The sequence below is a fragment of the Nansenia antarctica genome (assembly GCF_963989245.1).
Source record: "Nansenia antarctica genome assembly, chromosome: 6".
NCBI lineage: Eukaryota > Metazoa > Chordata > Actinopteri > Argentiniformes > Microstomatidae > Nansenia > Nansenia antarctica.
In genome coordinates, this window is record NC_137676.1 from 53,171,557 (window position 1) to 53,186,826 (window position 15,270).

General features: G+C 50.1%; 1 protein-coding gene across 1 annotated transcript in view; it reads right to left on the minus strand.

Annotated features, from left to right (window-relative positions):
* Positions 1 to 12,347: 12,347 nt before the first annotated feature.
* Positions 12,348 to 15,270, minus strand: part of lef1 (lymphoid enhancer-binding factor 1) — a gene marked incomplete at both ends in the record, with an annotated part of 39,223 nt that continues 36,300 nt past the window's right edge. The window contains 2 exons of the mRNA XM_080533399.1: positions 12,348 to 12,382; positions 13,508 to 13,556. Of these exons, the coding sequence (XP_080389525.1) occupies positions 12,348 to 12,382; positions 13,508 to 13,556 (84 nt within the window). The remainder of the gene's footprint in view (positions 12,383 to 13,507; positions 13,557 to 15,270) is intronic.

A 15,270-nucleotide genomic window follows, 5' to 3' on the forward strand; every position in this document is an offset into this window, starting at 1 on the left:
TTTTTTTATTTTCATTAAAAAAACAAAAAACATGTTGAAACAGTTCAAATGTGACCACTTGGGAAGCAAAGTGCTTATTACCAAGATGACAGTGATTCAAAAATATGACGCATGGGATTACAAAACAAAACAAAAAAGCATCAAGTAGTAATACTAAAAATAGAGCATAAAATCAATAAAAATGTTACAGAGATGTTTTCATGGAATAAACAACATGGTAAAAGACCACACTATTAGCTACCAGAAAGAAGACGACAAAGGTCCATTGCAATAAAAGAAAGAACTGGCAAGTGCTGGGGTAAATATATATATCTGCTTCATTTGTCAGTTTTTAGAACAATAAAATATAGGCCTCTGAGCAACCTCTCTTGCCTGTGTCCTAACGCTGCAAAAATACCAAGAAAAGTGACATTATCATTGTGACAGCTTTTTAAAAAGTACACATACTTGAGAGCTTTATTTTACATCTGAGCAAGACTTGAGTTGAGAGGTCACTATTTGTTACAAATAGCTATCAAAAGAAGCCTTTCATTTTTGTTTTTTTCTGCAAGACGCTTCAACAAGAGAAAATGGCTTTCCTGTGTCCAAAGCTTATTTTCATATATACCAGTATATATATAAAAAATTAAAATAATAATAATAAAAAAACAAAACAAAAATCACTGAAAATATACACCAATAAATTGAAACAGAGTTTCAAAATACAAAAAAAAAAGCATTCAAAATTAATTCCGACGTCAAATAAAATAAAATAAAAAGCTCATCAAAACGTTGATCCTTTTTTTGCATCAACTGGTCATTGAGAAACAAAATGGAGAGCCTTGAAGAGGACGTTTCCTAGACAACACGTGATTCCCTCCATCTTTCCTTGTGAATTATAGTGCAGTCTAAAGAGGTGTTGGGTTGGGCCAACATGTGGTCTCAAATCCAGTGAGAGAGAGGGTGGGGAGAAGGAGTGTCGGTAGGGGGACGGGACGGGACACAAGAGTGGGCTGTACATCGGGGACAGAGGTGACAAATAACTTAGAATAACTTAGGAACAGGTTTGTTTTGTGTGTGAGAGTGTGTTGGGTGGGGGGGCGTGGAGGGGTGGGGGTTACATTTGTGTGCGCTTGACAAATTGCTGAACTACATTTTCAGTGCAGTGTCTTGTGATTGCATAAAGCTGATTGTGTGTAAAAAAAAAGAAGAAAAACTATATTTAAAAAAAACAACCAAGCAAAACACGAGAACACGTTGAAATGTCATCTTTTTTGTTTGGATGGTTGGAGTGACAGGTGGGGGGGGGTGGGGGGGTGGTGGTGGCGGTGAGGCAGAGGACAGGGAGTGAGAGAAGGTGATTCAGTCAGTCGATGGTCTTTCGAAGTAGTGATTGTCTTGTTCAGTTCGGGGGGGGGGGGGGTCTCTATGGCGGGGGGCTGCAGGAGAGGAGCAGAGCCAAGCACAAGAGGGGAGGGAGGGGGGGGTGTAGGGAGGTTCCTCTGAGAACAGGAGGTTTTTGGGTGGGGGGATTGGTAGTGGGGGAGGAGGGGGGGGGGGTCGTGGAATCTAGCAGGCCTCCATCTCTAAAAGGGGACCTGTAGCTGCTGCCTTCGCTTTACATGTGGAGAAAGCATTCTGTTTTCCTCCTCCTGAGAGAGAGAGAGAGAGAGAGAGAGAGAGATACAGAGAGAGAGAGAGAGAGAGAGAGAGAGAGAACGAGACAGAGAGAGAGAGAAAGGGAGATAAGACAGTGTCAGTTCAATGGGACAGAAACAGGGGGATGCACCGAGGCCCCTGCTCTGTGTGGTGTGTCTGTTGATTCTCTGGTGTCCCTCATGAGAGTGGAATAACCAGGTCAAATACACACCAACCACAACAAAACATGACCAGACAGTCAGACACAAGACAGAGACACAGACACAGACACAGACACAGACACAGACACAGACACAGACACAGACACAGAGACACACACACACACACACACACACACACACACACACACACACACACACACACACACACACACACACAGATAGATAGATAGATAGAGAGATAAATAGACAGAACAGAGACAAACAAAGACAGACAGACACACACACACACACACACACACACACACACACAGAGAGAGAGACAACAGACCCATCCGAAATGATTCAGCCTGATATCACTGTGTTAGGTACTCTCCACAGAGCATGTCCAGCACCACACAAACTCTGAACTGGAAACGTTTGGAGAAAAAAAACATGTGGAGGATAGTATTGCAATACTTTTTCTTTCTTTCTTTCTTTCTTTCTTTCTTACTTTCTTTCACACACAGAGAACACGGAGGAGAGGAGAACAGTGCCATGGTGGATGGCTCTAATGGCAGCCTGCCCTGACTGTCTGACTGAACCCAGTACAGTAGGTCAAAGGTCATGGAGGACAGGATGTGGGTTGGGCTGCTTTGATCTCCGTCTCTGACATCCAGGTCTCTGTGACCCAGCTGGGCTCCTCTGCCTATGAGTCAGATAGGCAGAGGCCCGCCCACACACACACACACACACACACACACACACAGACACACACAGAGACACACACACACACACACACACACACACACACACAATCTCTGAACGCAACCCGTCGTCTATACAATTTCTGGCTTGACATTTACGCAGCCACAGCAGGAGAGAGAGAAGGAGAGAGAGAGAGAAGGAGAGAGAGAGAAGGAGAGAGAACCGTCTGCACACACAGACACACAGCAGGCAAAGCCCCATATCCATAAACAGGAAATTGTTGGTAAAAAAACAACAACTAGAAAACTCACGATGTGGTCTCAATCAACGTAACGTACGGGCTAGCGTAAGCTATTGACGAAGAGCGCGGCAATTTATTCCTGAGCATCAAATGGAATCAGTGATCAAAGTGGAGAGGGGCCAGAGAATCGGAGGTGGGCGATGCCGTGGTGAGTGAAAGACGGCGTTGTGTGTGTGTGTGTGTGTGTGTGTGGGTGTGAGGAGGAGAAGGTGGTGGAGGGGAGAGAGGAAAGGGGAAAAAAAATGTCAAAGAAAGAGAGAAATTGGTATTAGGAGGACCGCTCCCTTGTGGTGGAGTCTAGAGTGTGTTTTTGTAGGAGAGGAGAACATCAGCTGAGACCCTGCTTCTCTCTCTCTCTCTCCCCACATACACACACACACACACACACACACACACACACACACACACGACCGCTTAACCACATGTGGATGAAAGGGAGGCAGGACGGAGGCCGCCTTTCCCAGGGAGAGCTGACCCTGAGTCTGGCGGAGCAGAGGCAGGGAGGGCCTGCGATGAGAGAGAGAGAGAGAGAGAGAGAGAGGGAGAGAGAGAGAGGAGCCCCTGTCGCTTTTATTTACCTCCTCTGCCCCCTCTTTTCATCCCAGGATCTCAAAGGCCCTCCGCGGCCAGGCCCAGCGCCCCTTTCCTTCCCCACCAGAGATGAAACACAACTGGCCTTCCTGCCTAGGGGAACAGGGCCTGAGGGTGTGTGTGTGTGTGTGTGTGTGTATGTGTGTGTGTGTGTGTAAGAGAGAAGGGTGGGGTGTCGGGCCAGGGCTTCACACAGCCCACCCGACACAAACGCCGGGATTCAGGAGCAACTTGACCCCCTCCACCCCCACACACCCTCCCCCGCTCCCTCCCTCCCTCCCCCCCCCCCCCCCCCCAGCCTACCCTCCCCCCCATTAGTGCTCAGGAATGCCGGCTGGACTTTTAGCAGGAAATGAAACGGTCCTCTGTTCCAGTGGGCCCTGGCTCACGCTCTCGCTCTCTCTCTCTTTGGCCAGGGTAGGCACGGGGGAGGCATGGGGGAGGGACGGTGTGTGGGGGGGGGGGGGGAGCCCGGCCCCTTACTGCCTTTGAAGTGTGGGAGGTTAAGATAACTGGCACGGCCCGCGTCTCTCAATCGCCGCCTTCACCTCCCGGGGCAAATCAAAGAGCCCGCAGCTGCGCCCCGACCCGGCCCGCCCGCCTAACACCCCTCCCTCTCCTCCTTCTCCCTCCTTCTCCCCCCTCCTCCTCCCTCCCCCCCTCCTCCCTCTCTGGGGTTTCTTTTGGTGCCATTAAAAAGGAAAACAAGGCGGACAAATTACTCTAAAAATAAGCCAAGTGGAGAGAGGTGTCTCCAGCCCAGGCAGGGCTGCAGACTTTACCATGGCAGAGGAGAGACGGAGAGACTGAGGGAAAGAGAGAGAGAGAGAGAGAGAGAGAGAGAATGAAAGAAAGAAAGGAAGAGAGAAAGAGAGGGCCGTTCTGGATGAAAGAGCCGTTGGAGAAGGGGAAATGCCTCAGCCGTCATAGCTCGAAACATCCGTTTCGAGTCCCGACCACAAAAGTCAGAGACTTGGGCCTCGGTCTTACTGGAACGAAATCTGGGTTCACTAGAATCACCCGAAAACGACTTCAACCGTAAAAAAACATAACATATATAGACTGAGACTTTGGCTGTAGACCTTACCGGTCGTCCGTAACGGCAGTTAGAAAACCTGAACCGAAGACCTGGAGAGAGAAACCGTCCGGATCTAGAACGGCGCGAGTCGAGACGGGGTAAAAAGAAATAAAAAATCCACCCAAAATGGCCGCCACTCAAGAATCAAACCCGGGCGACCGACTGTCCACCACACTGTCATGGCCGTCTCGGCGGCGGCGGCCCCGTCTCTGTCTCTGCGCCTCTGACCTTGGGGGTGAAGGAAGGTTTAACGACGGGTTGTTTTTATTTTTAAAAGTTTGGCGGGAACGGAGCTCACACCCTCTCTCTCTCTCTCTCTCTCTGGGAGTCTCTTCTCTTGTCTATAAAACAAAAAAACACAGAACACAAGCGCCATAACCGTCTCCTCGGCTCGCTGGGAGGAAGACAGTAAAAAAAAAGAAAAAAAAGAAGAAGAAGTAATAAAAAGAAACCTGGAAGAAAAAGAAAAAGGGATGTTTGAAACAAAACTGCTTCGTTCCGTCAGCACTTTCTCTGGCCTAGAGACACTCGACATTAAAGAGAGAAACCCCCCCCCCCACCCCCTACCCCCGCTCCCCCACCCCCCCACAACCCCACAAAACAGTTATGTCTTTGTAATTGGCTAACCTGTAACTTCCACCAATCGGGAAGGGGGAAGAACACTGGAGTGTTCATATACGACACATCAGGGGAACATTGGGGGAGGGGGGGGGGTTCACTTAAAACAGGACTGAAGAGAGGAAGAGGAGGAGGAGGAAGATGAAGAGATGAAGGAGGCGTCTGTGCGAGGCCTGGGGAGGGAGGGTTTTGGTTGTGGTGGGGTTGGGGGGGGTGGTAGGAGGGGAGGCCCCCCCCCCCCCTTCCCCACAGACCTCAGGCATGTGCTGGTGGGACTGGGGCAGAGGGGGGGTCCGGGGGTAGGGAAGGGTGGTGGTTGTGGTGGGGGGGGGCTACTGCCCACATCTGAGGCGGCTTCGCTGGGGGGCCCGGGCTGACTCGCTCTGGCGGGGCCAGCTGAAGTCTGACCAAGCGCGGCACAGCGTGGCGTGCTCCCCCCCCCCTCCACAGACACCCCCGCTGCCCCCGACCCCCCCCCCTTCCCCCCACCCACCCCCCAACAGACCAGGGGCAGCGGCACGTTCAAAGAGCCGGCACAATGACTGCTCCCTCTGCTGCTGCTGCGCTTCAAAGACCTACGCCGCCACTCGCACTCACCAGCAGGAGGGAGGGAAGGAAGGGAGGGAGGGAGAGGGGGAAATGGAGAGGAGGGGGAAAGAGAAGGAAAAGGGGGGTGGGGGGGAGGGATAGAGATGAAGAACGAGGGAGGACGGAGAGGGAGAAAGAGAGGGGGATAGATAGAGAGGGAGAAGATGGAGGAGAGGGTTCAACCTTCTACCCCCGATAGAATAAACGAGATTTTCAGTAAAAAAACAAAAAACAAAAAAGAAAGAAAAGAAAGTGAAGGTTGCGGCCTCTCTCTCTCTCTCTCTCTCCCCTCTTCCTGCTCCCCCCTGTGTCACCTGGGGGCCCTTTCATCCAGTGATAAGCATTTCCCAAGGAGGGGGGGGGGAGCTTTACAAGGTCACACTCCCCCTCACCCCCCTAAACCTGCAGCGCCTGAAGGAGCCACCGGGGGATGGAGGGAGGCAGAGGGAGGGAGGGAGGGAGGGAGAGTGAGGGAGGGAGGGCAGAGAGAGAGAGAGCGAGAGAAAGAAGGAAGTAGAGAAGACATCACAAACCCAGGGAGGAGACTAGACCCCTATTACTGTTTCTGCAGCTGTCTAAAACCCTCGGCTCACAATAGAACCCGTGACTCAACCCAAACAAACACCACCAGAACCCCCCCCCCCCCCGCCCCAGTCTAAACAATAACAGCGCCATAGGTGCATTCTCTCACACATTGTACAACTAAACCGGAGACGGTTTTTCTTTTTGTGTTTTTCCCAGAATATTTTTGAAAGTTTAGAAAGTCAAGTTTAGAAGCAGGGGAAGGGCTGGGGAGACTCCAGGATTGATAAAGTTGTTTTTGTATAGCGAGCTGGAACGCTAGAAACACCTGCATACTTTAGCCTTGGACATTCCGCTGCTACTACTACACCCACCCCCCGCCCCCACCTCCCACCCTCATCCCAACCCCCGGAAGTCCAGAAATGCTGAGAAGTTCTTTATTTATTTTTTCCCTCTCTCTTCACAGAGCTGGCTTTGTAGGAGAAGGAGAGAGAGAGAGAGAGAGAGAGAGATAGAGAGAGAGATAGAGAGAGAGAGAGAGAGAGAGAGACTGCGGGGGAGAGAACCATTTCCTCTTCTATTTCCTACCCACAGTAACATTAGCCAGGGTGTCGCTCTGATTTATGCTAGGCTCGCCCCCCCCCCAATCCTCCTCCCCCTCCTCCCCTTCCTCCCCCATCCTCTTCTCTTTCTTTCTCTCCCTGTGAAGTATAGTTTTCATAAACGAGCAGAGCTTCGCGGCGGTGAGCCTTAGCGTAGAGCCTTCTTCTCATCTCCTTTGAGCCGCTCAGAGCCAGACCCCAGAGTGTCTGACGGTCCCCCCTATTCCATCCCAATTTACCTCAGGTCACTAATAACAACGCAGTGTGTGTGTGTGTGTGTGTGTGTGTGTGTGTGTGTGTGTGTGTGTGTAGGAGATGGGAGTGTAGCAGGGCTGTGGTCTGGAGGCAAGGCGCCAAATTGAAATGGCTCGGGAAATGGAGGGAGACGCTGAACCTTGCCTAATTGTAGCCGGAGAGTTGGTGCTTGGCTGGCTGCTCGAAAGAGAGAGAGAGAGAGAGAGGGAGAGGGGGGATGAAGGAGAGAGGAGAATGAGGGGCTGAGTGAAGAGGAGAGACAGAGAGAGAGGGGAATGAGGGGTGAAGAGAGAGAGAGAGAGAGAGAGAAAGTAGGATGAGCGACAGAGAGAGAGAAAGAGAGAGAGAGAGCGAGACCTCTCCGGCATCGGAGGGATTTTCTTTTCTCGCCATCCTTTCCTCCCTCTGCCGCTTCCCGTCTTCATCCTCCTCACTCATCAAAGTCTCTGACAGCTGACTTCTGCCTGCACACATCACAGGCCCGGGCGGAGGGAGGGAGAGAGAGAGAGAGAGAGGGAGAGGGAAAGAGAAAAAGAGAGAGAGGGAAAGAGGGAGAGGGAAAGAGGGAGAGAGAGAGGGAAAGAGGGAGAGAGAGAGGGAAAGAGGGAGAGAGAGAGCAGCCGCCACAGCCTCTGCTAGAACAGCAATTTCTTTCATGCTGTGCAGCCAAGACATGTTTCTCAGAATGACCATACCGTACTTCACCTCTCTCTCTCTCTCTCCCTCTCTCTCTCTCTCTCTCTCTCTCTCTCCCCCTCTCTCTCTCTCTCTCTCTTCCTCCCTCTCTCCCACACTGTAATTCAGCCAGCACCCAACACAAACATACAGCCTTCCACCACAGGCTCACACACCACAAAAGTCAACCGTTTTTAGGAGGCAAGTTATAAAAAAAAATGTTTTAGTTATTCAGACTCGCAACATTAATCTTGAAGAGAGAACAACCCCCCCCGCCCCCCCCACCTCAACCCCCAGCACCCACCCAAGAGAAGAAAACAGTGAGAACGCAAAAAAAAAGCAAAAATACAACGAAACGGCTAAAATGGACACCTTCATTAATTTTGTTTATGTGAATAAAATATGTGGCTGGCCGGGATTTATTTATATATTTTTTAAAGGGGACATTCACATTAGCCTTCCGAGAGAAGAGATAGATATCAGATGACGGGAGGCAACAGTGGGGCACGTTCATGGGAGTTGGACGCAGATGACTCACAGCAACTAAAGAGTTTTTATGACTGTTTGTGACTCCTGGCCCACGCCAGCATAGATGAGAAGGCCACCTTTGTTACAGCGTCTCCCCCCCCCCCCCCCCGTGTCTCTCTCCACCCCCCCTCCTCTCCCCCTGTGGGAGAAACGCACCCTGGCTGAAAAGTAGAGAGCCTTAAGGGCATGTGTGTGTCCTAACCAGATAACAATCTCAAAGGCTGTGATTCAGAGAAGGCTTAGTCAGACAAAAGCCTAACAGGCAAGAGAGAGAGAGAGGGAGGGAGGGAGGTAGAGAGGGAGGGGAAAGACAGCAAGTGAGTGTCAGAGAGGGAGAGAGAGAAAGAGAGAGGAAAAAAAAAAGAGAAGACGACCGAGGCAGAGAGATGGAACGAGTGAGTGTCAGAGGGAGTCCACGAGGGTGAGGAACGGAGGGATAAAATGGAAGAGGGCGGAAACGTTAATTCCACAATGTCAAAGTAATGGACTCCCAGGGAGATATTTTACGGCGGCTAAGTGGGCCAAGATGTGAGGTACTAGGTCCGTAGTGGACATAGTCAAGACAACAGCAAGGCGATAAACTCACACAGAACCAGAGACGTGTGAGTCATAGGGACTGCTACACTCGTTTCCTGTGTCTTCAGAGACACATTTCTGTCAGTAGCCAACTCTCAAGTCGATAGGCTCAAAGTAAAAAGTTACAATTAAGGTTAATGCTTTTTTCTTGGCTTTTGACTTCCACTGACTTAAAAAAAAAAAAAAAACTACGGACGTTTCGACAACATAAGTACCCCAGAATAACTCCAACACTACACCCACGACACGTAACAAAGTGGATTTCTGTTAAACAATCCCAGAAAAAAAATAAAAACGAGTGAACTTGAACACAAAGAAAGATTGAGATTTTTTTTTTTTTAAAGATCTTAAAAAAGCGTGTCAAAGCGTTAAAAAAGAACGAATGCGCAACCATTACAAAAAAAAAGCTTGTCAAGACAGACAGAGAGAGAGAGAGAAAGAGAGAGAGAGAGAGAGAGAGAGAGAGAGAGAGAGAGAGAGAGAGAGATGAGCGGATGAAAAGAAACAAACAAATAAGTTAATTTAGGAGATGTTTTTCTGGCGTCTCCTGTCTCTCTCCGCGCTGCTCCCAGCCCTCAAATCCACGCTCTCTGGGATCTGCATAAATTGAGGGCTTTGGGACGAATGGCGCTCTCCTCTCCCAGTATTATGCATATGAGTGTAAGGCTGTCACTGCGCATCAGCTGGGCTGTCTGTCCAGCTAGGCTAGGCTCAGCTAATTATTGGATCAGAGATATAAAGTGCTTTTTTTTTTTTTCTCTCTCTCTCTCTTTCTCTCTCTCTTCCGTTCTCTCGCTCCGCTTTGAAAAGGCAGAAAGTGGTGGCGGGGGCCCTGAAAGAGTAAAAAAAAGCGGCCCAATTTGAGGGGTTCAGAAAGAGACCGACCAGGGTCAGGAATCAATCAAGTGGAAAACCTTTGTCTGGGTTTTCGGGGAGGCGGGAGGGGGGACAGGGGGGGGGGGGGGGGTGGTGGTGGTGATTTGGTCATAAGAGCAGATTTGTCACATCTGTCCCCATGGGGCTTTGCTGCTTTACCCTCGACGGAGAGAGAGAGCGGAATAACAGGATGCTACCAGACTCCCCTCCGAGAGAGAAAGAGGGGGAGATAGGGAGGAGGTAAAGAGAGAGAGTGAGAGAGAGAGAGAGAGTGAGAGAGAAAGCACCCTGGGTGAGGGAGGGAGGGAGTCATGACTCGTGCACAGTTGGTGGGTGAGGGGGGGGGTGGGGGGGGCGGCAAAGGATCAACGAGAACTGCTCCGAGTGTCCTTGAACGTAAAAGTTACTCTTCCGAAAACCGGCGCCACTTTCGTCGAGGGTCCTAATGGCTTGTGTCAACAGCTGCTGATTGTGTCACACCACAACCCGTGTCAACTTTAAACATAACCTGTGCTTATGACTGAGTATGTAGCGCTTATACGTGTGGTTTGTGTTAAGTTCAGAAGAAAACCTTCCTTAGGTAGTACCCTAAAAATAGTATTTCTAACCAGAGAAGATCTCATTCAACTGTCAACAGACAACAATCAGATGTGATGGTATTCATGTGGGGTTGTGTAGTTGTGTTGTGTAGTTGTGTTGTGTAGTTTTGGCTGGTCTGATCAAACAGCCCTGCTCAGACAGATCGTCCTGGCAACGCTGGTCTCCATTCACAGTGCTCTGGGGTGGAGGGAGAACACACACACACACACACACAGACACACACAGACACAGACACACACACACACCTGCAGGCCATATGGGCCGAGGCTGGGAGGGATCACGACATCTGGGTCTGCAATTGAACATCATCTGAATCAGAGCAGCCTCTCTCCCCCCCCTCCTCCCTCCTCCCTCCTCTCTCCCCCCTCCTCTCCCCCCCCCTCCTCCTCTGCAGTATAAACTAAAGGCCTCTCCGCTGCCATGCCTCTGGTGAGCAGGCGTGGAAAACTAAGATGAAGTAGTGGAATACTGAATGAAAAAAGGAAATGTGGGGGGTACATTTTTGGCGACGTCAATTCTTTAATTGTTCATTAATTCTAGAGTTGTTGATGGAGTTATTTCCGAATCAACAGGCTTCAGTTTAGAGTTGAGCTACGGTTGGAATCGTAACTCCAGATCCACACACGCAACCTCCCGATACTTTTGTGTGAATCTTGCATTCGGGGTCAACGGGAGAACGCGTACCATGATTAGACTTAAAACGCCCTGCGGATCTCGAATTGGGGTTCCGTGCACAGCAGGATTAAGCCAGGGGGGGATTGAGAGAGTCTTTTCACCTCCCAGACAAAGAGTAACCACACCAGCACGCCCACAAGTCTGTCTATTGTGTTGACCTCCTCCAGCTAATGCGTACGTTCGTACCAAGCGATTCAGGCTTGTGGCTGCCGATATTGAGCAATACACTGAGCTTTTTTATTGACTTGGAGTCAAATACAAAGATATCAAAACCACAAATACTTGAGCTGTCCTGCTTGATTCAGTTTGCGTTTTTCCAATGAAACCGATGAAAGAGTTCCCCAACGACTCGAAACTCTGGAAAACTCTGGAAACTGAATTCAAGCATTTCAACTCGTTGTGACGTGATGTGTTTGATTAGATCGAACCCCGGGGGTTCGCTAACATTGAACACACAATGTGACACCGAGGCCTGGGGTGCGTAACACCACTGACACGATGACCATGGTGAGGTGGGTGTGTTAAGGTGGACCCCTCACTCCCTTTAGGATTAGTCTGTAAACACACACTCTTAGCCAACATTCAGGCAGGGACCGGAGAAGACTAGTGGAGAGAGAGAGAGAGAGACAGAGAGACAGAAAGACAGAGAGAGAGAGAGAGAGAGAGAGAGAGACAGAGAGAGAGACAGAGAGAGAGACAGAAAGACAGAGAGAGAGAGAGACAGAGAGAGAGACAGAAAGACAGAGAGAGAGAGAGAGAGAGAGACAGAGAGACAGAAAGACAGAGAGAGAGAGAGACAGAGAGAGAGACAGAAAGACAGAGAGAGAGAAAGAGAGACAGAGAGAGAGAGACAGAGAGAGAGAGAGAGACAGAGAGAGAGAGAGAGACAGAGAGACAGACAGAGAGAGAGAGAGACAGAGACAGAGACAGAGAGAGAGAGAGACAGAGAGGGAGAGAGACAGAGAGAGAGAAACAGAGAGACAGAGAGAGACAGAGAGAAACAGAGAGACAGAGAGAGAGAGAGACAGAGAGAGAGAGAAACAGAGAGACAGAGAGACAGAGAGACAGAGACAGAGAGAGAGACAGAGAGACAGAGAGAGAGAGAGACAGAGAGAGAGACAGAGAGACACAGAGAGACAGAGAGACATAGGGAGGGAGAGAGAGAGACAGAGAGAGACAGAGACAGAGACAGAGACAGAGACAGAGACAGAGAGAGAGAGAGAGAGAGAGAGAGAGAGAGAGAGAGACAGAGAGAGAGAGACAGAGACAGAGACAGAGAGAGAGAGAGAGAGAGAGAGAGAGAGAGAGAGAGAGAGAGAGAGAGAGAGAGAGAGAGAGAGAGAGAGAGAGAGAGAGAGGGGATGTGTCTTACCATTAGCTCAGATGTACGCCGTTTTCATTCTCTGGCCTGTACCTGTAGAAAACGGCATCTTTTAAAATAAACTCTTCCTTTGGGGGGCAGGATTCTGGGACGGGGTACGTGGCACTGAACCACCCATCTACGGTCAATAGGCTACAGCTAGGACTGACAGAGATTGTATATCTATATTCATATGTTTGATATATATTTATATATAATAGTGAGATGTTGACACGGGGTCAGCAGAAAGACATGGAGAGAAAAGCAGGGAGACAAATTGAGTGCAGAGCCCAGTGTGCAGTCAACTAGAATGGACAGACTAATCCCAAAGTTGGTGTGAGAAGGAGTGGAGGCGGAGGAGAGGGGGGGGGGGAGTGGAGAGGGAAGTATGGCCGGATAGAATAGGAGGGAGAAGTGCAGTGAGGAGGGAGGAGGAGTGATACTGGTTGCTGCATATGGGTTTTGAAAGCATATACTCGAGTTGGAGTCTATTTGGAGTGTGTGTGTGTGTGTGTGTATGCTTTGAGTTGCATTTCATGTATGAAAGGCGCTATATAAATAAAGCTTTACTTACTTACTTAACTATGTAGCATGTATGTGTGTGTGTGTGTGTGTGTGTGTGTGTGTGTGTGTGTGCGCGCGTATGTACACATGTATGTATGGAAGGAGTGAAATGTTTGGAACCATATGAGAAGTGACCATATGAGAAGAGACCTGGTGGTTTCCAGGGGAACAAGCCCATAGCTGTTCCCTACGCTGTCACAGGCATGGCGGAAACACCACCTGCTAGCCATTATGTCAGCATTACCAGGGCCTCGGTAGGAGTGAGAAGTCACAGCGTGTGTGTGTGTGTGTGTCTGTGGGAGTGTGTGTGTGTGCATGCATGAGCAGGAATAAGTGGCAGAGACAAACACACGCAGAAAGCCATCGAGAGGGAGAGAGAGAGAGAGAGAGAGAGCCAGAGAGAGAGAGAGAGCCAGAGAGAGAGAGGGAGAGAGAATGAGAGAGAGAGAGAACGAGAGAGAGAGAACGAGAGAGAGAGAGAGAACAGTTCGAAGAGGTGGCCTACCAAAGCGACACGGCTAAAAAGAAAGCAGAGGAAACGATAGAGGGGCCAGAAGGAAAAAGAAGAGAGAGAAGAGAGGAGGAGGAGGAGGAGGAGGATGTTTGTTTGTTTACCTGCAGCCGGTTCCTGGATCTTCTCCCTCTTCCGCTTCTTCTTCTTTCCCTATAAAATATCCAGGGAACCGCTTAAAGTGTGGCTCCAGCACTCACCCTCACTAGACCACCCGATTGTCCTGCTGCCTGCCTGCAGTGTCCACTCATCCCCCGCCGAGCAGCCGTAACCGTCACCCCCCGGCGCTCCGGGGCCCCGCCAGCCAATCACACCGCCACACGCTGAGAGAGACCGACCACCTGACTGACTGACTGACTACCGGCCTGTCGAGAGCTGCCATCGGGAGTGTGTTCTCACATAAGCTAGCCACATTACGGTGTTGTTTTGGGAGGTGTTTTTTTGTGTGTGTTGGGAGTTGTTTTGAACCCGGGGTCTTGACCCTTTGACCTCCCCAACTGGAGGGGGCAGCATCTAATGGCTATACTTTCTTCACCGGGCTGTCTGGTAGCGTGTGTTCTCTCACAAACTATCGTGAACACGACACGATTTCACGTCAAAGAACTACGGCACAATTAAACAATGTAGCCTAGCATAGCCTAGCATAGCCTAGCCTGCGTCTAAGCAATGTAGGAGGGCATAGCGTCCTAGCCTGATTTACAATGGAAAGCATCACCTTATCACGGGGATGGCGAGTGTGAGTGTGAATGGATTTATAGCTTATACCAAATCTCCTGGCGTGTGTGTGCGTGTGTGGTTGGTGGGGGGGGGGTATAGGTATAGATAGCAGCTGACAGACATTTATTCTAGTGCGTCAAATATGAACAGCACTTTGGTTTCCTGCTGGAAGGACTGCTAATCCACTTATTCATGAACTAATCTGTGTTCTTCTGCTGTGGCTGGCAGACACACAGAGAGAGAGAGAGAGAGAGAGAGAGAGAGAGAGAGAGAGAGCTGCTGAGAGAGAGAGAGAGAGCTGCTGAGAGAGAGAGAGAGAGAGAGAGAAAGAGCTGAGAGAGAGAGAGAGCTGAGAGAGAGAGAGAGAGAAAGAGCTGAGAAAGAGAGAAAGAGCTGAGAGAGAGAGAGAGAGAGAGAGAGAGAGAGAGAGAGAGAGAGAGAGAGAGAGAGAAAGACCTATGACGGCGTGTCTGTCTCCTCAGAGAAAGTGGAATACGTGGTCGCTTACTGCGGAACACTCCATGCGTGTTGTGGCACTGTTCTTGTCGGGTGTTCTCCTACCCTTCTCTCCTGCACTTGTGTACTACATGTCTGGGTGAACCAACAACAGAACCGAGCTCCTGCTGCAGAACTGCTGTGCCGGTTCTCTGTACCACACTACACCACGTAACTAGTCAGTTAACAGGATTTGACTCCAGATTCATTGTCTACAGTATCTGTACTCAACTGTATCGGTACTCAACTATAACCTCGTCCCTGGCAAGTATGTTACTCAACACTCGTTGACTACGGTATCTGTGGTGAACTCTACTCTAGGGCACGGTCCTCTAGGCCCCCCCATGGCGTGGCGTCTCCCCCAGCGAGGTGTGATGGCGGCGGAGCGGTGGAGGCAGAAGAGGAGGGGTGGTACGGGGCTGCTCGGAGGGGAGGCAGATAGACACCGCCAAGCACCTCGGTGGTGGAGTGAACGTGAGTGCTGGAGCCACACTTTTAACAAAGGCAGGCGCTTTCTCACTGTCACACACACACACACACACACACACACATCCAAATGGCACACGTATGTGCACGCACACACTGTACGTACACACACACACGTACAAACATGCACACACACGCCACAGTAGCCTACAGGGCACATGTTGTTGTT